General features: G+C 35.4%; 2 protein-coding genes and 3 non-coding genes across 5 annotated transcripts; 4 read left to right on the top strand and 1 right to left on the bottom strand.

Moving 5' to 3' along the window:
- Positions 1 to 1834: 1834 nt before the first annotated feature.
- On the bottom strand, positions 1835 to 5064 carry LOC115424312 (apoptosis regulator BAX). The gene is made up of 6 exons (XM_030141496.1): positions 4954 to 5064; positions 4068 to 4116; positions 3820 to 3981; positions 3562 to 3697; positions 3362 to 3466; positions 1835 to 3253 (listed from the first exon to the last, which is right to left on the bottom strand). Exons 1-6 carry the CDS (start codon positions 4982 to 4984, stop codon positions 3155 to 3157), a joined length of 582 nt encoding a protein of 193 aa, XP_029997356.1. The 5' UTR covers positions 4985 to 5064; the 3' UTR covers positions 1835 to 3154.
- A 2942-nt stretch (positions 5065 to 8006) lies between these two features.
- On the top strand, positions 8007 to 10261 carry rps11 (ribosomal protein S11). Its single transcript, XM_030141498.1, has 5 exons — positions 8007 to 8077; positions 8564 to 8704; positions 8928 to 9003; positions 9565 to 9694; positions 10062 to 10261. Exons 1-5 carry the CDS (start codon positions 8063 to 8065, stop codon positions 10183 to 10185), a joined length of 486 nt encoding a protein of 161 aa, XP_029997358.1. The 5' UTR covers positions 8007 to 8062; the 3' UTR covers positions 10186 to 10261.
- Positions 8765 to 8848, top strand: LOC115425043 (small nucleolar RNA SNORD35). The gene has a single exon (XR_003936175.1). It is a non-coding gene; the product is annotated as a small nucleolar RNA SNORD35 (small nucleolar RNA).
- On the top strand, positions 9372 to 9456 carry LOC115425044 (small nucleolar RNA SNORD35). Its single transcript, XR_003936176.1, has one exon. It is a non-coding gene; the product is annotated as a small nucleolar RNA SNORD35 (small nucleolar RNA).
- On the top strand, positions 9876 to 9960 carry LOC115425047 (small nucleolar RNA SNORD35). The gene has a single exon (XR_003936178.1). It is a non-coding gene; the product is annotated as a small nucleolar RNA SNORD35 (small nucleolar RNA).
- Positions 10262 to 22506: the final 12245 nt, after the last annotated feature.

Raw genomic sequence — 22506 nt, 5'->3', positions numbered from 1 at the left:
AGGTCTGTTTTTGAAAAGATAGGAAAGATGGATTAGGTATGTTACACCAGTTCAACCATTATTTTTCTAAAGCCATGTCTAATGTCTATTTCACCCCTTTTTTCTTTTTAACCATTTTGTATCAATGTTTTTTTTTCTTTTAATTTTTTTTTTTATTATCACAAAGGTGCACCCCAGTATTCCTGTTCTAGGGAGTTAAGTTCTTAACCCATAAAGACCCAATCATCTACCATCAACCAAAACCATCTGTTGATCTAAACTGTTCAATACCTGTTGATCCACTAATCCTATCAATACATGTCAATAATTGGTGTAAAATACAGTTTTTCATCTTTTCATGGTCATCAGATATGACCCATTTGGACGTTCAGAGGCTCCATAGTGAATGTGGAAACACTGTCATCTTCTACAACATTGATTCACCAGTAAAACGTGTAGAGTTGGATCAATGACAGTGAACAGAGACACTTGGTTTATGTTCGGTTAATGACAGATTTTGTAGAAAAAGTCACTTTTTTTTTGTCATTTTTCTGTTTCCAATATTATGACAATCAACATTATTCTGAGCTTTTATGAACATCTGATTTTATGATCAGTAAATTAAATATGGGAAAATTCAAGATTTTCATTGAAAAAAATGCAAAATACAGAGAATGATATAATAAATGGTGATAAATCACTTAAGAAAGGTTAAATAGAGAGAAAAATTAATTTGGGAACTGACATAAAAGTAGCACTGGGCCTCCATGGGTTAATTTTGTATTGTATAAATTACATCTTTTGTTTTGCTGAGGAAAGACCAATCATCCTTATCTGTATTGTCTGTGGAGTCACTGACGTATCGCTGTGTGATACAATTGTAATTTTCAGATGAATGGATGAGAATGGCGAATTGTTATGTGAATAAACATGTGAACCATGGGAAATCCCAATAAAAAGAGAATTAAAAAAAAGAAAATTCCAGCTTCTGCATTGGTATACTTTAAAGTATGAGATCAGGTGTAACTGGCTTTCCTGTATTTAATATCAGCAGCACTCATAGGCCTATTTTACGGCCCAATTTCCATCAAAACTAGCTTTGATGATGTTAGGTTTTAAACAAAGATAATCATACAACTGAGCATTAAATTTACAGAAATAACCTCAACATATTGACAGCTCAAAGATAATTTCCTACATATTCCATAAGATGTTTTTTTCATGAATTTAAGGAGATAACTGATACAATTGTTTTGAAAATGTCCTGGACTTTCTACTACTATCAGGTCAAATTTCAACTTGTACATAAGCAATGACAATCCATGTGGAGAGAGAAAATACAGTGAAAAAGTGAAAATGATGGGACAAATAGATCAAGTTTGTATACTCAAGCCACCCAGAATTTGTATCTCCTCTAAAAATGTAATCTTTTTTTATAATCTCCCTGTATTTATTTTTTGTTTTATGTTTTTCTGCATAAACGTGCAATGTTTAAAGAACCCAGGGGTATTTTCATGCTGTGACTGTTTTTAAGTGAGAAATACCGAAACTGTGAACACCCGGTTCGTATATTGATTTTTACACTTTTGTATGTATAAAATAATACGAAAAGGTCTCTAATAGATAAATAACATCTGTATGAATGGTAATATTGGAAATATATCACCTCTTTCAATAAAAACTAAATGAACATTTAAAACAAAACAAAAAACAAAACTTAACTACTATTTTTGCCCTGTTATCCATAGACCATGTGTAAATTTGAATAACTGTTAATCTTGTGGTTTCCTTCTTCTCTCCAGGGATTAAATGATTCTGTTGGGTCCTTCTGAGTGATTAACGGTCATACTAACAGTAATTCTTAAAAGATTTATTTTCCATTTTACAACATACAAAGTCACTGCAAAAAGATTTTCAGGGAAACAAATATCAAGCTTTACAAATGTGATAGAAAAGGTGAAAATTTCAGAATATCAAATTCCTTTTGTAGTTTAAAAAAAAAAAAAAAGAAAACCCACCAAGGCACTGACAAACAAGAAAAATGTATAAAAAGCGTTTTGCTGTGTAGATAAGATTGCTGTTTGAATAGCTCACAAAAATACAGTACTTTGAAAATGTATAAAGTGAGGTAAGCATATGTGAGCATTCAGAGTACTTTGTCTGCAGTGCAACATCCTCTGCAGACCACAGGAAATGTCAGTTCATGATGTGGCTCTGCACCACAAAGCGAGAAAAAAAACAAACATAGGCAGAATATATGTCAACGTGAACCACGCTGAGGTCACAATGCTGGTTGAAATGCCCAAAGGAGGCATGTGACAACAAGTTACACAAGAGAATTTAAATTTAACTTACTGACAATCATCTGAGATCATGTTAATTTCAACACTATCTTAACACGTAAACTTAACTTTGTACATAGTTCTTGGCTATGATGTTTCAAATTTTAATTCACAGAAAAAAGGTTGAGCTATGTAATTACAGGAAGCAACAAAATTATTTATTTTTACATTTATTGTACAACCTCTTATGTGTATTTATTAAGCGTGTCATCTTATTTGCTAATCTTACTTGTCAAAAAGAATATTTCAACTTTTTGGGGACCACCCTCAACACTTTGATTGCCAGCAGATCATTACATCAGTAATTTACACCAGTAAACACTCACAAATACATATGAACATATGACAGCAAGAAACCATGATGAGATGGTCGGAGAGAACGGGAAGATCAGAAAAGAAAACAGACATGAACAAAGAACTGTAATGAAAATAATGCACAGGGGGAACTTTGTCCATGGATCTTTAGGCAAATAGGATCAAAAACAGATTGCAGTGACTTGTTTAAATCTGTACCGTAAAAATAAATTACTTAAAATGTATACCCCATTCAGGTCTGACAAACTCTCCAGCCCATTATGGTGCATTTACTCATGCACTGCTCGCTTCCTCTGTGGCGTAAGAGATCATGGGCACAACAGTGCATTCAGTCAAACTCCCAGTCCTTCCACATGAATGGGAGGCAGGGACGAAGGGTGGTTTATCATCTCCAAATACAAGTTCTTCCAGTTCTTCAAGACTTCTTATTGTTTTCCTCTCTGATTTTGTCCTTGTTCCTGCCCCGTCTCCCTCCATTCCAGGCCTTTTCATCTTTCATCTGTCTGTTCTTGAACAGCTCACATTTTGCGAATGACCAGAACAGTGGTGAGCACACCAGCCAAGAAAACACCCACAGTCTGCCATGTGGGAGTGCCAAAGTAAGAACGAATACCTTCCTAAAAACCAAACCAAAACAAAAAACAACACAGGTTCAGATATTGATAAGTACCATACAAGCAGCCACGTGAACAAGAATTTACAAACATTTGCTGGTTCATCCTTACCCAGCCACCCTGCTCTCTGATCCAGTTGATCACATGTTCTCGGAGGTAGTCCATGGTCCAACTGATGATGGTTCTGATGATATCAGGAACTTGGGTCACAAGAGCCTGACAAGTTTTACATATAAGTTAGCAATACAAAATACTATTTATTTTACTTACTGCATAAGGTTTGGTAAGGTTTAACATGCTGCTTCACTTACTTTGATAACTAGTCGACAAGCAAAGTAGAACAGTGCAACTACCCGGCCCCAGTTGAATTTTCCATCTGAAAAGATCTCACAAGCAACTCTCACGAACACGTCTTTCGAAGGACTGAGCGCAGAATCATTTATCATTCTGGGAAAGACAACATTCAACAAATAGGAACAGGTTGATTATAAATTTCACACTGAGATACAATGGAGTTTGTAACACTTTTATACCAGGTATTTCATGAACTTAACCAACATAGATCATACCTTTGGAGCTCCACATTCCCATCCAGCTCATCTCCGATCTGCTGTAGACACTTGGCAAGTCTCTTTTGGCTTGGGTCACACAGTTGTGATCCACCCAGTTGTGCCCTGGTCACTGTTACACTGTTGCCATCTCCATGTCTCTTAACTCGCTCATATATGAAACTAAACAGGACGACATAGAGAAACAGTAAGTATACTAAATTCTAATGTTTGCTGATGAGGATACTACATGCACAGTTTATACTTACTCCTTTAATAAAATTGCTCCTACTTCCAGCATCTGATCTTTAGAATTGGCTGAAAAATAAAAGCCAGTGTTAAATCATTGAAGAAAAAATACAGTTTATGCTTGCAACTTCCTCTTATATTTCATCTGACGAAGTTTTGTTATTCATTGTTAAACAAATTTAACTCTTTAACCCTTTAAGATGACAAGTGATGAATCTTATTCAAATCAATAAAATTACCCAAATTGTTACTTTATACTACAGTTGAAAATGCAGGTAATTTATACAAACATTATTTTATTTTTAATCGTTACTCAATTTTTTTTAATACTTGACTGTTTCCCACATTTTTTTCGTGTAAAGAAACTGAAAGATACCTTTAAATCGTAAAAAAGAAAGCACCGTATCGAAACCATGTCTATCTATAGAACGGTATTGTTGCTGGGCAAGTTAATTAGGCTAGGACAATTTTAGCTAAAGTTAGACAATGTTATGTCTACACAATATTACATAATGACAACCAGCTCCGGATCGGAAAAAAAACATTAGAATCAGACTTTCTAGACATAAAACGAAGAATCCTGACATGTCTCAAGCGCTTTTATTAAGACGTGTTTGTTTAGCCACTCTCCCGCATCTTTTTTTTTTTTTTCAAATTAGCTAAACATGCTATCGGTAAAACGCAGAGTAATAACTGCTAGCTAACGTGAGGCTAATTGAGCTAACTTGCCTTGCTAACCGCTTACATCAGTTGACCTAATGTGAGTGCGATCGGGCAAATAGAAAATGCGAGCCATAAATCAGTCGTTGTTAGTCAAAGAAGCAGGGAATATGGAACTAGACCACTGCTATCAACCCTGACACAGTGAAAAACATTTTTTATAATATTTCTGTCGGTAGCCTGTACCTTGGTCGCCTCCTCCCGGGTGCGATGCCATCTTGTCTTCTATTTAGATTGTTAGCACTTCCGTACAATCATGTGACGATTTTTGTTGTTTGTGGACATAGATGGAACTGGAAGGGCGGCTCTAGTTTCGTGGATTAGCTCATCCATCAGACGGTGACGTGACAATGATTCATCAACGGCCGGTGTTTTTGCACGTTTATTAAGTATTATTGGAATAAATGTCGTAAAATAGTGAATGCGGTTCGATTGTGATTTATAATCGTACATTTATTGTCAATTTTATAATTAATATCTATCTAACCAAGCAATAAATTTCGAATAAAAGATAGAAAATTAATTACTTTTATCACTGACTATTTGTATTTATGTTATTTTATCGGACTAAACTTCAACAAGTTTTGATATGTTATGTGGAACAAAGATCGATTTGAACCCTTTCATGTATGAATTATGAGAACATTAGTCAAGAATTTTTTTCTTTATTCCTCTTTAAAAAACAAAAACAAAAAAACAATACGAATAATTTTTTTTCTTTTTTTAATGAAACTTTTTTTTTTTATTTTTTTTATTTATTTATTTTTTTTATGAAGCTTTTTTTCATGGAGTTGCAAAAATGTCCACCAAGCTGGGCACCATGCGTTTAATTTTTGAAGCAAAGAAACATGTATTTACTGATATACTGTGGGAAAACTATGAAATAAAAACATTAGATTCTCCTTATTTGATGTTTTCTCACATTTTAACATACACTACAAATAAAAACTTATGGATATTTTTAATTTTTGGGCAATTTTTTTCAGTTGGGATTCTTGCACAACGCTTTTTACTTCTTTGTGTGTGAACTGAATTGAAACACTTTTTTTTTTTTTTTTAAATGACCAGACATAGTTTTATTTACAAGTGGCAAAAATGACACACACAAAAAAGACCTAAATAAATAAATAAATAAAAATAATAATAATAATTAAATAAAAGAAATATCCTTAACTTTTTGTTTGTAATGTACTCTAATACTAGTTATTGCTCACTATATGGACATAATATGCCAAAAAAACACCAAAACTAAACAAAAAAAACTTTTGTTGTTAATTACAGTCTAATAACAATAACAAGGAATTGATTTACATTCGAACATGTTGGATCAGGTTTATCAAGAACAGCAAAGTTACAGTAATGTTTTCAATGTCAGTGTATGGGATGATGCATAAGCATCCACTGTGTTGGCTGATATGAAACTAAAACAACAAAATCCATGAACAGCTGTAGAATAACTGTCCACTGTAGTGACCACTATGCATGAAAGGGTTAGTTAATAAATAAATAAATAAATAAATAAATACATGCTAGTAGCTTTTTTCATGTATTCTATTTATTATATAAATTAAGTCTCAGAATATACTGAGTTTATTTAGGCCTCATTTGCAATATAACATAGAAAATGAAAGGAAAGGAAATGGAAAGAACGTTTTTGTAGTAGTAGTAGTAGTAGTAATAGTAGTAGTTGTAGTGTAGTTTTATTTCGAGCACACAGAATCATCAGATAACAAAGAACCATACAACATGGTCAAACAATTTTTTTCTGCACTCGAAAAGGAGTGGGAAGAAGTATAACTTATTGACTCCCACCCCTTTATACGAACTAATAATTAAATTAAATCTGTGTCCTTTGCTTTGTTAACACACCTTTTCTTCTGTATATTTTTTATAGTAACACATAACATCCATACAAACCATTCACATACATTTTTTTGGTCACCTCACGCACAATCAGATTTGCATAATCAACCGTTTTTTATTATAAACTATAAAATTTATATGCACTTTAAATATTTACTACAAATACAATGTTCAATAAATGTGATAATATCTTCTTATGATAATTAATTCATCACAATAATATCTTATTTTATGTGTACTTCTGTGTTATAACTAGATATTCACTTATTCAGATAATGTTCTGTAATTTGTTATTATAGTGGATTTATACATCTTTTTAAATGCACAAATTGTATATTTATATCCTTTCATTATTAACTAAAGATTGTTGGACAAAAATGTATAATTATATTGATCTTAAAGACTAAAGTCCTGATAAAGAACAAAGACTTTTAGCCCGCTTTGCACCCTGTGATATCACTGTTTTACTCATTTATTCCCTTGTTTCATGATTTGTGTACGGCACTTTGCCCAGCTGCAAAGTTCTTAAAGTGCTGTATAAATAAAGTTGGTATGGTATGGTATGGTATGGTATGGTATGATATGGTATCCAACAAATCAGTAAATGACAAGATTAGTAAAAACAGTTCACCTTTTGCAAACTCGTATTTATCTTTAACATAACACTTTGAAGTAACAAAGTGCTCCACTATGTCCAATAAGTTGTGTATGAGCGTTTTTTGTAGTTATTTCTGTCTAAATTGTATTTTCTCTTCATGTCATTTGTGCAATCACATTGTATTAATTATTACTGTCTGTACCAAACTTTGGTCTCATACTTTTTAAATAAGTCATTCTTTTAATTGTTGCCAGAAAAGATTGGGCAAATAAACAAATTTCTTTATATTCAAGATGTAATTTCACATTTTCCTATCTTTAGAATTTAGTTAAAGTCCCCACTGTTCTCAATTTACAAAAATGAAATGGCAAATTTCAAAAAGACACTAAGACATGTAAAAACCAAACAAACCTTGATTGTCTATGAAAATTTAAATTTGTTGATTCCTGATTAGACCTCTGACTTTATTTTGATAATTATTTTATTTATTTTATTCTAATTTATTTAATTTAATTTTTATTTTATTTTATGATGTTCTTTATTAATATTGTTCTCTTAAATTTTGAAAATGTTGCTCAGTCTGGAAAAAATATGTATTTTTGTATGAAAGTGATTGAAATGTAAAACCAGATTTTGATTAATAAAGTTGGGGGGAAAAAAGGTGAAAACAAAAAAATAATTTAGTTAAAGTTCCTCAGACAAAAAAAAAAACAAAAACATGTTGATATGATTTTCTGGAGCCTCACCTTTTTCTTATAACGTCACTTCCTGCATTTCGCAGACTTCCGTCCGTCGCGCGCATGCACAGGCCTCTTTACGACTCGGCAGGCAAAGATGGCGGATGCACAAGTACGTTCTGGAAAACGGCGTGGTGGTTTTAAATCGATATATAAGCATTTCATTAAACATATAAGTGAGCTTATATCAAGTATCTGTCCTTTCTAGTGAATAATACACAGTCCGGAGCCATTTATAGCCACACAGAGGCCGTCATATTACACATTTGTTGTTGCTGTTCTGTGTACCCCTCGTGTGCCGTTGAGTTAGCATTGAAGCTAACAGCGTTACCTCAGACTGCTATTAACCTAGCATTGCTATAGCGGCGAAAGTCAGTGATTCTTGTTTCTAGTCCATTGGGTAATGTACTAGGTCACTTAGCTAAATGTATATCCTAGCTGTTGAGAAATTTGAGGTATCAGTGAAGAGAATTACGCTAGCTAGCCGGGTCAGGGGACGATGTATGGAAGGGCTCATCGGATCTACGGAAATATGGAGAAGTGAGTGCGGTCTCAGGCTTTAGAATGTCTTAACTTGATTGTTTCTTTTGTTTTGCAGACCGAGAGGGCCTATCAGAAACAGCCCACTATCTTCCAGAACAAGAAGCGTGTTCTGGCCGTTGATGGTGGCAAGGAAGGCAAGGAGAAGCTCCCCCGTTACCACAAGAGTGTCGGGCTGGGCTTCAAAACCCCAAGAGAGGTAACTGGAGTTGTCTGCAAACTTGTACAACATAAACCTAAAGCTGTTTAGGTCTTAAACTGCAAATGATGTCTTTCTCACGATGGTCTTCCAAACCTGTAGGGTTCTGACGATAGTGCCTTTTGGCAAAGCTGATGCAGTAATTCTAAAACAATTTTCACATTTGTATTGTAGATTAAAATGTTTGGATTGATAACACTAACAATGGTCCTTTCTCCTCCAGGCTATTGATGGCACTTACATTGACAAGAAATGCCCATTCACTGGAAATGTCTCCATCCGTGGCCGTATCCTCTCTGGTCAGTCACAGCTTATACATATTAATCTTGTGGTATTGACATTGGCTCATAAAGTGTTTTTTAATATGAAATTGTTTTTGTATCAGTTACTTGAGTTAAATGGGAATTCTACTGAAGTCTACTTAAATGAGTACACCCTTCAGCATCTTTACACATAATTGGCTAACACAATGTGGAATATGGGGTTAGTGTTTAAAGGGACATGCAGTAAACAACTCTTTGTTCATCCAGTATAGTTCTTTCATTGTATTTTCATAGTACTACCTCAGATTTTGAACTGTTGAGCAAAAAAATGAATTATTCTGACAGATTTGTTTAAATATCTCCAAAATAGTTTTTCATTTCTGTGTAGTTTCTTATGACTGTCCTACAAATGATGTTTTTTCTCACGATGGTCTTCCAAGCCTGCTGGGTTCTGACGACAATGCCTAATGGCAACACTGATGTAGTGACAGTTATTGAATTAACTGAGATATTTATACAAATCTTAGTAGTTTGACCCAAAGATTGGAGATTTTATTAGGCTGGTTAACAATACTGTACATTTTGTTTGTTCTATAGGTGTGGTGACCAAAATGAAGATGCAGAGGACCATTGTTATCAGACGTGATTACCTGCATTACATCCGCAAGTACAACCGCTTTGAGAAGAGGCACAAGAACATCTCTGTCCATCTGTCTCCTTGCTTCAGGTACCACACTTCATTTGTTTTTTTGTTTTTTTTTTCTCCAGACTTGAAACTGAAGAATGTCGTTTCATTTGACTAAAAATGTGCCACAAAAGGAAATACGTAAATCATCATGCTGCAACTTAAATGTTGACTCCTAAAAAACTTGGAGTAAATCTACTTGGAACAAAATAACATATTTTGCTGCAAATGATGCTTTTTCTCACGATGGTCTTCCAAGCCCACTGGGTTCTGACGACACTGCCTTATGGCAACGCTGATGCAGCCTGGGTTTTCACACTCATCGCAAAGACAGTTAAATCATTGTTGGCACACAGAAGGCTTCCTACCAGTCTGTATTTTCTAGTCTGACTGATCTTTTTTTCTGCAGAGACGTCACAGTCGGAGATATTGTCACTGTTGGAGAGTGCCGACCCCTCAGCAAAACCGTGAGGTTCAACGTCCTCAAAGTGACAAAAGCTGCTGGAGCAAAGAAGCAGTTTCAAAAGTTTTAGGTGCAAGATGACTGAAAGGAAGCTTGCTGTTGCGAACTTGCCTTAATGTCAAATAAAATCACATTGTTTAAATAGCTTTTTCAGCTGTCCATTTTTTAAATGTTTCACATTGATGTTTGAAAATCTGGGATGGAGTTGTGCACCTCCGCAGTATCCTCCATCACTGGTTTATTCATAGCATTGACATTCATAAATTTTCCCATATGGGACAATAAAGTTTATCTTGATCTGAAACTTCTTTTAATGCATCGGCTAGTCTACTTTTGACATATTGACAAGACAGACATTTTTTGTTCAGGTCACACTGTCATCAAAGCACGTGTGTCTGTGTCGAGGCAGTGCACACAGTAGTAGATGATGAGGTTTAATGACTTCTCACATTTGGAACCATAGCTAAGATAACTTGGAGAAATGCATTGCCCTCCAGTTCTGCTTTGATTATCAGACCCCCTGCCTCTTTCTTCCATGTTTGTCCTACAGCATTGTAACAAAGTCAACATGAGAGTCGAATTCTGCAGAGTAGAGACAATTTTGCCAGTAACATTGCTTTTGTAATAGAAACTTAAGTCCCTTGCTCTGCGCTGCTCTTTTCAACACATTTTAGAACTTGCTGTAAAATTACCATCTACCCATTGATTTATGTTTGTTAACTAATGTCTTTTTGACACACAACTGTCCACTTTTGGTATTAACTGAGAAATTGGAATGACTGTCTAAATGTCATTCAAGTCTTTCAGTACATAAATAGACTTTTTTTTTAAAATCCTCCCAATGGACCATTTTCACACATTACAGATGATGTGGATCTTAACCTACACTTGAAGATCCTTTTGGTTTAGGTCTGAACTTCAAACTTCAAAAAAATGTACATGAAATTGGTGTATTTTTACCATGCTCACACTGTAGAATTAGATTCAAGTAATTTGTAGGTCTGGAAGAATTTCTAATCAGATGGAAATCAAATTTTTAATAGAAGATTAAAAATAATATGGTATTAGCACTTTGGTAATTAAATGAGGCATGATTAATGCACTTTAATAGTATCTTTTAATTTCCAATATTATATCCCTATTAACTGTAATGAAGTTGGGAAAATAGCTTAAATACTATTTTTGGTGTCTTGATCTATACTAATTTATAATAGGGCATGCAGCAAATGCTAGGACAAGTATTGTAATATAAAATTACAGAACTTAATGTGATTTTCCCCCAACAATAGTATACAGAAAACCAGGTAAATAGCAGAACATTGTTTGTGTCAGTCCATGAGCCTGGCTATGACAAGTATAACCTCCTGAGACCCAGCAATGTATTTTTGTCTTGTAGGGGACAAAAGTTTCACAGTTTTACTTAAAAAATGCTGTCCGTTGCAAAGAACATTCAATTAAAAAATAATAATAATAATATTTTAAAAATGTATCTGAAAAAACTGTGGCATTATGCAGTTTCCAATCAAGACAATTGTTTAATGTATAAAAAGCTGAAACTTTTGCTCTCCTGGGTCTCAGGTGGATGAATAAGCTTCTGTTTCACATTCATCTGTCATGGTCGCTGTGTGGGCAGAGATTGAGAGAATTTGTGAATGAAGCAGGTAGTAGTATTCATGTGACGTTGGCACAGCCATAACCATTTTGTTGAGCAGCAGTTTTTGAACAAATCCACAATCTGATTACATTTTTGAGAGGAGAGGGGTAAACGTCAGTCTCTTTTTAACTCTTATTCCTTCATCATATTTAATTTACCCCCCTCTGGACACCTTCCTGCAAAAATGCACATGCACAAAAATTCCTTTTTTTTTCTTTTTTTTTTGTTTTGTTTTTTTTACCAGCTTCAGACTTACTCAAAACTATTAACAATCCAATCCTTTTCAGAATGTTAACCCTTTAAATGCCATCTTAATTATTCAAATTATGAATTATTTATTTATTTAAAAAAAAAACTCAAAAAATGAATAATTTTCCATGTAATAAATAGTAGGAGGATGTGATCATTAAAGTCTTGGATATGGATATTTTTGTATATAGTCAGTTACTCTGTTTGGCCAAAAATGTCTCTGACTTCCATTATTTCAGTTGACTTTCTGGTGCATCAGGTTACTTTTTGGGTGTTTCAGGGTAGGTTGAACTGTGCATCTGTAGATGACTTTGTCTTCTCCATCTGTCTCAGTCTATGAGCTAGCAGAGAAGTTGAAGTGAAATTTCAATTTATTAATAAAGCAAGTTCCATATAGAATCATGAAATGGATCCAACCTTAAACGTACTTCCACACACTAATTGTCCATTTTATTATATCTGTGGACAACAGTGCCCCCAAGTGGTTCACAAGTTACCATGGCTCCTCTTATAGTAAACTTCCACCAGAGGGCGACATATAACCGCTGTACTGGTGACATCAACTGCCGATGAGTGGAGCAGTTCAGTCAAGTTCAATTTACTTTATTTCGAATATGCAACAAAACAAACAAAATAATCCTACTTTAGTCCTTAGAAATAAAACAGATTGCAAGAAAACATGAAAACTCATACATATACAAGAAAACAAAATGTGACTTCATTCTCATGTTTTCAACTATACCCAATGCAATTCAATGTACAATGCAAGGTTTCATATTATTATTCAAATGAAACACCTGCTCCTGAAGGAATACATACATAATCCACCACCTGATTTTTTTTCCTGAAATACTTCAAGCAGCACTTAAATAGTGTAATCTTTAATTTAATCTTCCATCTTTACACAGTTGGTGAAAAAATTATTACACCACCAAAAGTCATCAAAAACAATGGTTATGCAATTAAGTACTAACTCTTGTGTGTCATGTGACTAAAACAGACAGAAGAAAACCATGGAATGCCTAAAAGCACTATTTTTGGCAGTACAATGCCATAGATATTGATGTAAGAACTGAAGTGATTTTGGTTATTATCAAGAAAACCATGGAAAATGACTAGATATCAGCTCTGAAATTAAAATCTTATGAGCTATTTTTGTTATCATTATATTTGTCCAAAGAATTATAACTTTAGTTCTACCAGGCATTAAAATGAACAAGAAATTGAAGAAAAGAAGGATGGAGCTCAGCTTTTATCACTTAAAATGTATTTATACAGCCCAACTTTACACATCAGTGATTTGTCTTCAAGGACTTTACAGTCTTTACAAAATGCATTACTTGCTGTCCATAAAGACTCATGCACATGCTTCTAACAACAAATCAGTAGGAATTATTGTCAGAGAATTAAGATACTTAGTGTAGTTGCCATGGAAGAAACATGTGGAAAAATGACCAACACATGTGACATATGTTGGTCTTTTTTTGCACGTTTCTTTTGAAGCCTAAGCCTGTTATGTGGACAAATCCAGTGTCCAGAGCATCCCACTTAATGATGCTGCAGCAACAACATGACCTCCTTGGATTGTCCAGTTTCAGGCTTCATGATGCTAAATAGTGTCTGAGATCCACAGAAACACAATACAGATACAAACACTCAACAAGCATAGATGGCGGTGTATTCATGGCCTGTCTGCATCAGCTGAGTCATTTGCATGTGTCCCTCTTTATGTTTGAGAGATGACAGCTTTTCTGTATGGGAATTAGCGACCCCACCCCCCACCCCCCTCCCTCCTCCACCCACTCCTCCGTCTGTCTGCTGAGTGCCACAGCAGAGGCGTCATCATTAACATAATGATGCTGTAGATACTCTTTCCCAGTCCTCCAGTCAATGTGGAACATATGGCGATGACGTGTAGGGGAGAAAGTGGTTAATGTGATCTGAGCCGTGCACAGAGTCCCATCATTTCATCATTAACATTCATTATGTGAATCATCATGTTTGCTTTGAAATAACCAAATATTTCTCTCTATTACAGTTTTCACTCATGTTTTGTTGTGTGCATTAACAGATCCAAACATAATACACTGTTTACCTAAACAGCAATGTCTCAGCTTCTAACTAACCACAGATTGGCCTCTTTAGTTGTGGGGCTTTCCCAGTTCTGTCGCTCCACAGGCTGAGGCGCTACAGGAGGGCAGGGCGGTCTCAGGATGTTCCCTCAATAAATCAAATCAAATTAAACTTATTTATATAGCACCAAATCATTACAAAAGTTATCTCATGACACTTTACATATAGAGCTGGTCGAAACTAGACTCTCAAGCCAATTTACAGAAACCCAACAGAAACCTCCAGGAGCAAACACTTGTGAGTGGTGACAGTGGAAGGAAAAACTTCCGTTTAACAGGTAAAAACCTCAAGCAGGTCCTGACTCCTGGAGGATGGCCGTCTGCCTTGACTAGTTGGGGTTAAAGAGAGAGAGAGAGAGATGGACAGGCTGGGGGAGAAGGGGGGGAAGTAGGGGGAGACACATGGATGCAATTGATGCACTAGAACTAGAACAGTCAAAAATAGATCAGCTGCCTGAAAAAAAAGGACATATAGCTAACGTATCAAACGGAAAATTTTCTGTTATCATGGTTGGGGTCTCAGTGGTAGTTAGGATTATTCTTAAACACTGGAAAACCCCTAAAGCCGTACAGTTTAAAGAATGGGTCAACATGATGATAAAGACAGCTTCATATGAATGTATGCAGCATAAGTTTAACAATAGGGATGGGACCACAGCGCCAGTTTGGGAGCCATTCTGGTCTTACATAACTATAACTGACAATCAGTGGGATGACAGCTGAACTACTTCCCTCTAGTATGTATTTATTTTATTTTATTTTATTTATTTTAATTTCTTCTTCTTGGGACCTTCCACGTTTTGTAGTATTTTTGATACTTTTCATGTTTGTATAGAAGCCCTATTTGTTAACATTAAGTAATTTTGTTTGATTGTCGTGTACCAAGTGAAAACTCCAATAAAAACTTGAATTACAAAAAAAAAGTAGATCAGTATGTGCTAGTATAATTACTAAAAACCAGAACAAAGGTCCATGACTCTTACTACTACTACACAAAGGTGGGTAATCACAGGTTCATCAAGTCAAAGTCCTGTCATGTATTGGTCCCAACCTATTCCCTGAACCAGCCGTTTTTTGTTTTTTTTTTCCACTGAAGTTTTTATTGAAATTTTCAACACATATATTTACAAAACAACAAAAAACAAATAAACCAACATTGCTTGGGCACATTACACACATTTCATTACATTCGCATTATCCAGTGTTTCCACCATTCTGAGCTCTGTAAACAGTCCATTGATTCCACTTTTTGTCCATTTGAGCTTCCTGTAGTCGCAGTGAACCAGCCCATTTTGATGAGCAGAACTCCTCATCCAGGTAGATGGGATACTTAGCGGAATCACCTGTGTTAAGTGAACAGGTTGAAACCAAGATATGGCAGGACTTTGACTTGATTACCCACCTCTGCTACTACTACATAAGTATTAACAGTAGATGTACTACTACTACAACAGTTAGTACAAATGATAGAAACTCTACCATCAATGGAACTATATGATAAACACTTATCACAACTATATGGATAAGTGAGTGAGTGATGATGATGATGAAGGCAGGAGACAGGCCCTGTTACCAGAAGGCACCCCAGGGAGCCAAACAGCCCAGCAGGCCACCCAGTCCACATGAAGACACACTGCCACAATGTGAGAGTGGAAGTCTGATCCCTCAAAAAGTAAAAAAAAAACAAAACATAATTCTGACAGAAATATCCAAGGAATAGGTTGCATGTTATCTGGTTATTAATTAGCCTACTTAATTGATGTTAACATTTTGCACCATTTAAGCTAAAGAAATCACTTTTGGTCTTAATTTAATCGAACATCAGCTTTTATAATTTTCTCATCAATCATGTATTGACTCTGTATCACAGGAAAATTAATATTGTATGAACATGATGGAGTAGATTGTCGCATGAGTAAACCCAAACATCAGTGTTACCAGGCAATGAAACATTATAAAAGACACCGACACTGTCATTGTGATACTATCTTTTACAAGACATGTTTTTTTATGTTTCTGTTTAAAGTCCTTTGATTTAACTTGACTCTTGCAATAAACGTCCCGTGCATCCTTATTGCGAGTGATGACAATAACAACAATATAATAAAATACATTACAGTTTTCACTTTTGAAAATTGTCACATTTGTTTGTTCACTTCTGTCACTTTTGCCCAAAGGGGAGGCAAGGGGTATTGTTTTTGGTTTGTTTTGTTTGTCTGTAGTGGCAGAACTGTTGGTTGAATTCATACCAAATTGGGTTTATAGATTGCCAGTGACCTAGAATAGATGTGATTACATTTTGGGAAAAGTAGGTCGAGGTCAAATTTTTTATGAATTTTTAAAATCATTTTCTCTCTCATTTACTTATAATAGGTGAAATTTCAAATGTCTATAAACACATAATTTTTTTTTTTTTGATTTACTTCAAACTTGGCACATATATAAAGGCAGTTCATATGATGACGTCAGCTGGATCGATGCCAAAATAAGCTACAATACATGCGAGGGGCGGGGTTTGTTGTGCCTGGCACCACTTGAGTTTTCCATCTGAAAAGTATTTAAATATTTCATTACAACAATGTAATAATTACCTTACTCATATAACATTACACATCAATAGAGTAAACACTAATCTGTAATACATTACCTATTAAAAGACAGTAGGATATTGATTTATCAGTTAACAATGGGCTAACATTGATTAATTAACTGTATTATCACTGCAATACTATATTTGTATTATTGTAAATGTACTAGATGTGACAGTAAATGAGCAACGGTTTTATTTTTGCGGGGGAATCAACAAATCTGCACTTCTTCCCACCCTTTTTTGGACATGTAAATGGAACTATTGTTATGTTCTTCTTTCTAAGATTGTCTTGATTGTTGATTTGTGTATTATTATTTATTTTTTTACTTGTTTACATATATGTTAAATTTCATTGCATGTTCGGAATAAATCACTACATCAAAATCAATCAAATCAACAACAAGTCTGCAACAATATCTTGATACTCAAAATACTGCCTTTAACAAACAAAAAAAACCCCACATTTTCCAGGTGCTGGTGTGAGTCACAGTGATTGAAAAGCCAGTTTTTGGTTTTGTTTTGAGTTTTCCATTTGGAGCCATTACCAAAAGGTGAGGGTGAATGTTGTAGATGAAGATTTAGGGCTTCATCCGTCACATCTGATGACCCACCCGGGTTAGCGGGGTCACAGCAGATGGCCTTCTATGTGTACAAAACAAATCTATTCTGTAGAGAGGGAACAAACCCAGACACCATAACCAAACACATGTCCTGTTGAGGCAGTGCTTCTGTAGAAATTAAATCCATACATCACTTATTGTTTGCTCACAGAGAGGTGCTTAAGTGCACCATATTGTCTGGAAATTCTACTCTAGCTCTTTGTATTTTCGCTTGAAACACATTTGAACACATTTACTCCTCAGCAGCAGTCTGTAAACATTACCACCCATGTAGTAGATGTGGATGGACGTCTCTCCGCTGTCTGCGGTCGAACACACAAACCTTTGAACTGTCTTGTTTTACTCACTTCACATTCCACCACTTCGCCAACATGTTTACCCAGTGTCATGGTGCATACTTGCGGTCGTGCTTACTTGTGTATCTAATGGCAGGGATGTTAGCTCAGAGGGTCACCCAGATGAGGGTAATGGCCACTATCAAAACATAGGCCTTCTGGTGGCCCAGCGGGGGTCTGGGCAGCAGGGGGTTGTATAGTCCCATGCTGGACCCTTGTTTTCTAGGGGTCTGTCAGCAGCACCCAAACTGCTTTTTTGCAGAAATAGCAGCAGCAGCAGCATCAGACCTGATGAGCTGAACAGATGGAGGTCATGTTATCTAGAGGAGCTGGACCGTAAGAGATAAAGCCCTCCATCCTCTGTCAACTCTGAACAACAGGCCATCAGGTCATCGCAAGCTGTGCAACACTCAACTAGACCTGGACACAAAGGTGAAACTCAGATGAATATACATTTATTCCTTTATTCATTCTTCTTTGCACTGTATATGCATCTACTCATCATAATTAAAGGAATAATATTTAGCTGTTTTAAATGGAATTATGCATTTTAAAACATTTCCCTGTGGTCTACATGAACTATAAATTCTATGCCTGGGTCTGAATTATTCATTCGTTCAACTCCGCAGGTCCATCTTTAACCCTATTTCTGACTAATGATACCAGAAAGGTAGTTTTAAGCGCTGGCCCTTTAAATGCAAATGAGCCACTTCAGCCCCACCCCCTCCGTGCTTTCTGTCCTGTTCAGCTACTTGTGTTCGTTAATAAAACCAACAACTGAACATTTTAGGTAATCGGTTCGAAGTCTGAACATATTTTCAGCTTTTACTACAACCGCTGCTGCTGATAAACACTTAAGTCGTACTTGGAGAAAAGTTCATCGGAAGTCTTGACCTTATATGTGCAAATGCCGTGATGTAACTAGTTATAAAACGTAACAAATTTACCAGGTAGTGAAACGGGTTGTAGAAGTCCACTAGATTTTTGCTGGAATTAGTATAAAGATAGCTTTGCAGCACCTGGAGGATTCAAATTCAAACGTTATGAACTATTAGGGTCCAAATACACAAATAAATGCACCAAAGACTGATAAAAGTGGGTTTAGCAAAATATGAGCCCTTAAAGTATGAAACAACTGTATTTAGTTTCAGTTACTGGGCTAAAATATGTGATGAAATAACTTATTTACTTGATTACTGATCAAAATGTTAGTGATTAAGAGGGTGATACATCTGAATATATTCTTGCAAAATTATTTATTTATCAGGGTGCATACAGGTGCTTGAAATACTTGAAGATACTTGAATTTCAATGTTGTGTTTTCGAGGTCTGAAAAGTGCTTGAAGTTGAGTTGAAGTGCTTGAAAGTGCTTGCAATTATAACTCTATGATATGATTTATTTGTTTACTTTTAACATTAACTCTGCCAGATTAGATGGTAAACCAAAGCTACTTACAGAGAAGTGATACATCTTGAAAAATAAAACTTTATGTCAAAAAAGAAGGTACATTTTCATCTTAATCTTTGTCTTGGTGAAAGTGTGTCTGAAGAACAGCAAGTGGATTGCCTGTTTTTGGATAAAACTTTGTGTTCTCCTTTAATTTCTAAACTTTTTGCTCTTATGAAACATAATTTTAGATGTTTGTAGCATAATAAAATGTGCACCATTGTGATAAAAAGTGAAAAAAAAAAAAAATCATGAGTATATGCATTCCTGTAGATATGTATTTTACCCCAGTGATACGATGCTGTGCTTGAAAAATCTGAATATGACCTTTAAAAGTGCTTGAAAAGAGCTTGAATATGACCTTAAAAAATGTTTGCAAACCCTGATTTATACTTATACCACTCCTATTGAGGTTCATTATGAACTTTAAAGCCCTCACTACCCCTCACTGCATGCCTAAACACTGGCATGTTCTGATTTATAAAACTATTTAATCATATTTACATCTGTCAGAAAAGTACAAGTAGTTAGTATTCTCTCCAAGGGTTTATGATTATGGTCTGCAACAACTGTGTGGGAAAAAGTCCTTCAAATTTGTTGATCTCTTTGCTTGAAACAATCTGTAACTTACCAGACCATGGCAGCATAAACATACAGCTACAGATCCCTTGCTTGATAGCATATATATTAACTTTATATTGATTTGTAGTAGTGTTAAGTGGTGATAAAAAGTATTTAAATGTTTCATTACAACAATGAAGTAATTACCATACTTAAATAAACACTAATCTGTAATACATTACCTATTAAAAGATAATAGCACATTGATTTACCAACTAACCATGGGCTAACATTGATTGATTGACTGCATCATCATTGCAGTTGTGTTTTTGTATTATTTGGTCTAGGGGTATGCTTCTGGCTTGGGGTGCGAGAGGTCCACGGTTCAAATCCCGGATGAGCCCCCAGCTTTGTTACGTCTGGCTCATAATGCAACAAAAGAGGGGAGAAACCATTTATTTACACACTATATACAAACAAGTTACTAGATCTGAACTCAGATTGAGATCTGCAACAGAACAGTGGAGTGGCTGGATGTGGCACCGGAGAGAGTCCAACTGGAATGAGGTAGACGCTGATCTTTTAAACATTTGTAGAAGCAGTGGGCTGAGATGCCGCCAATTAGCTGATAACCAATCCTGCCTCCTAATACCTGGACACAAATATTATCTTGGCATCAAACAGACTCATAGGCCATGACAGTAAATGTACTAAATGTGACACTAAATGAGCAATGGTTTTATTTTTGCAGAGGAATCAAGCTATTGCTACTCTGTCCATTTTAACCCTTTCATGCATAGTGGTCATTACAGTGGACAGCCATTCCAAAGCTGTTCCCCTGTATATTTATGGGGTTTGATGTTTAAGTTGCCAGCACAGTGAATGCTTGTACATGATCCCATACACTGTCATCTACTGGACAGTCATGGGAAGTGCATTTCTTTTTTTTTTACTCATAACCAAGATGGCTGACAGGAAGTCAGAAATGCTGAACATCCCAGGAATATCTGGTAAATCCTTCTATATCAGGACACCCCTCAAGGTAGAAAAAATATGCTAGCATCAAGTAGCATCTAAGGATTAATAGCAGTGTTAAAAATTCAAGATATTTATATTACATTGGAAGAAATGTACAATTAAACATGTCCACTAAATTGGACGCCATGCATCACTGGCTGTATTTCAGTTGCAAATTATACCATTACTGTAACTTTACTGTTTTGTTAAACTTGTTCTGCTTCAGCATGTTTTAGTGCAAATCAATTACTAATTGTTCTTAGAGCAGTTTTGATTTTTTTTGTTTTTGTTTTTTTGCATAATATCTTCATAAAGTGAGTAACAACTAGTATTAGAATATGTAAAAATATGAGAAAACATCAGACTAGGAGCATTAAAAGTGTTTTATTGAATAGTTTTCCCACAGTACATCATTTTCTGATGTTAAATACACATTTCTTTACTTCAAATGATAAACATATATTGGACATTCTTGTAACTCCGTGAAAAATAGGTTCATTAAAAAAAAAAAAACAAAAAAAAACAAAAAAAAACAAACTAGAAGCACTCGGAGAGCGCAGACCTCCGCCAAGGCTGATCAGTGGCCCCCCCCGTGGGCCCCCCCACCCCCGATCACCACCAAAATTTAATCATTTCTTCCTTATCCCATTTCCAACAAACTCTGAAAATTTCATCCAAATCTGTCCATAACTTTTTGAGTTATGTTGCACACTAACGGACAGACAAACAAACAGACAAACAAACAAACCTTGGCAAAAACATAACCTCCTTGGCGGAGGTAAAAAAAAGCAATTGGATTGTTTTTACATGCCTGAAGAGGAAAGAAAACACTCACGAAAACCATCTTGACTAAGGTTCTCATAATTCATGCATGAAAGGGTTAATGTAAAAACTACACCATACATTAAATCTTTTAACCCTTTTACTCCTGATATGTCTGTGGTGGGCGTTTTAAATGTATTATTTGAAATATTCCTAAAAATGAAAGCATTTGCTCAATAGAGAAAAATTCCAAACAAGCTGACATCTGAGCACGCTCAGTGTGTGCGACCCCCTCCCCGTTGTATCCAGTGTTGTGGCAATTTTCCTTTATTTTTGTTTTTTGGAGTTCAACCAGGTACCAAAAAGCAGCTGGACTGATTTGGAAAAAAGAAAAAGAAAACTAATGGCCAAAAAATTCAAATACTTGTCATTGTTCAGTGTGTTCCAGTTCACAGTTCATGTTAAATACCCTAGATCTCTTATTGATGTACATTCTGAGTGCTTTATTTAGTAAAAATCTGTAAAACTTAAATGTCTCTCTTTGTCTTTTTCTGTTATTCCACCCTGTTTTGACCCTAAAACAGTAAAACAAAACCACTGAAGAAAAGGAACATGAGCACATACTCACAGCAGCTTTTATGACACTGAAACAGACGCAAATTCACAGCAGCACATTTACCTGAAATAATGTCTTAGGGGTAAAGGGTTAAATCAGACTTTATAAGAAGTAAGTTCTTTATTAGTGTGAATTCCAGACTAACTCATGCTTCCCTAAACACCTGCAGATGTAGTGTTGTGATTAATTGCAACCTGTAAATTTTTTTTTGTATGTTTTTTTCTTTCTTCCTGTTATTTTTGTAACTGCTGTTGTTATTATTATTATATTCACCCATCAGTGAACAGCAGCGTTATGCACAACAGGAACACTGTGGGCGCCACTGAGGGTCATCACACGGCCACCCTTTACATCTGGACATGTCATCAGCGCTCCAGATCCGCACAAAGACAGCCAGTGTTCTAAGAG

This window comes from Sphaeramia orbicularis, chromosome 8 (assembly GCF_902148855.1).
Source record: "Sphaeramia orbicularis chromosome 8, fSphaOr1.1, whole genome shotgun sequence".
Classification (NCBI taxonomy): Eukaryota; Metazoa; Chordata; class Actinopteri; order Kurtiformes; family Apogonidae; genus Sphaeramia; species Sphaeramia orbicularis.
This window is presented reverse-complemented; position numbering and strand designations above follow the sequence as displayed.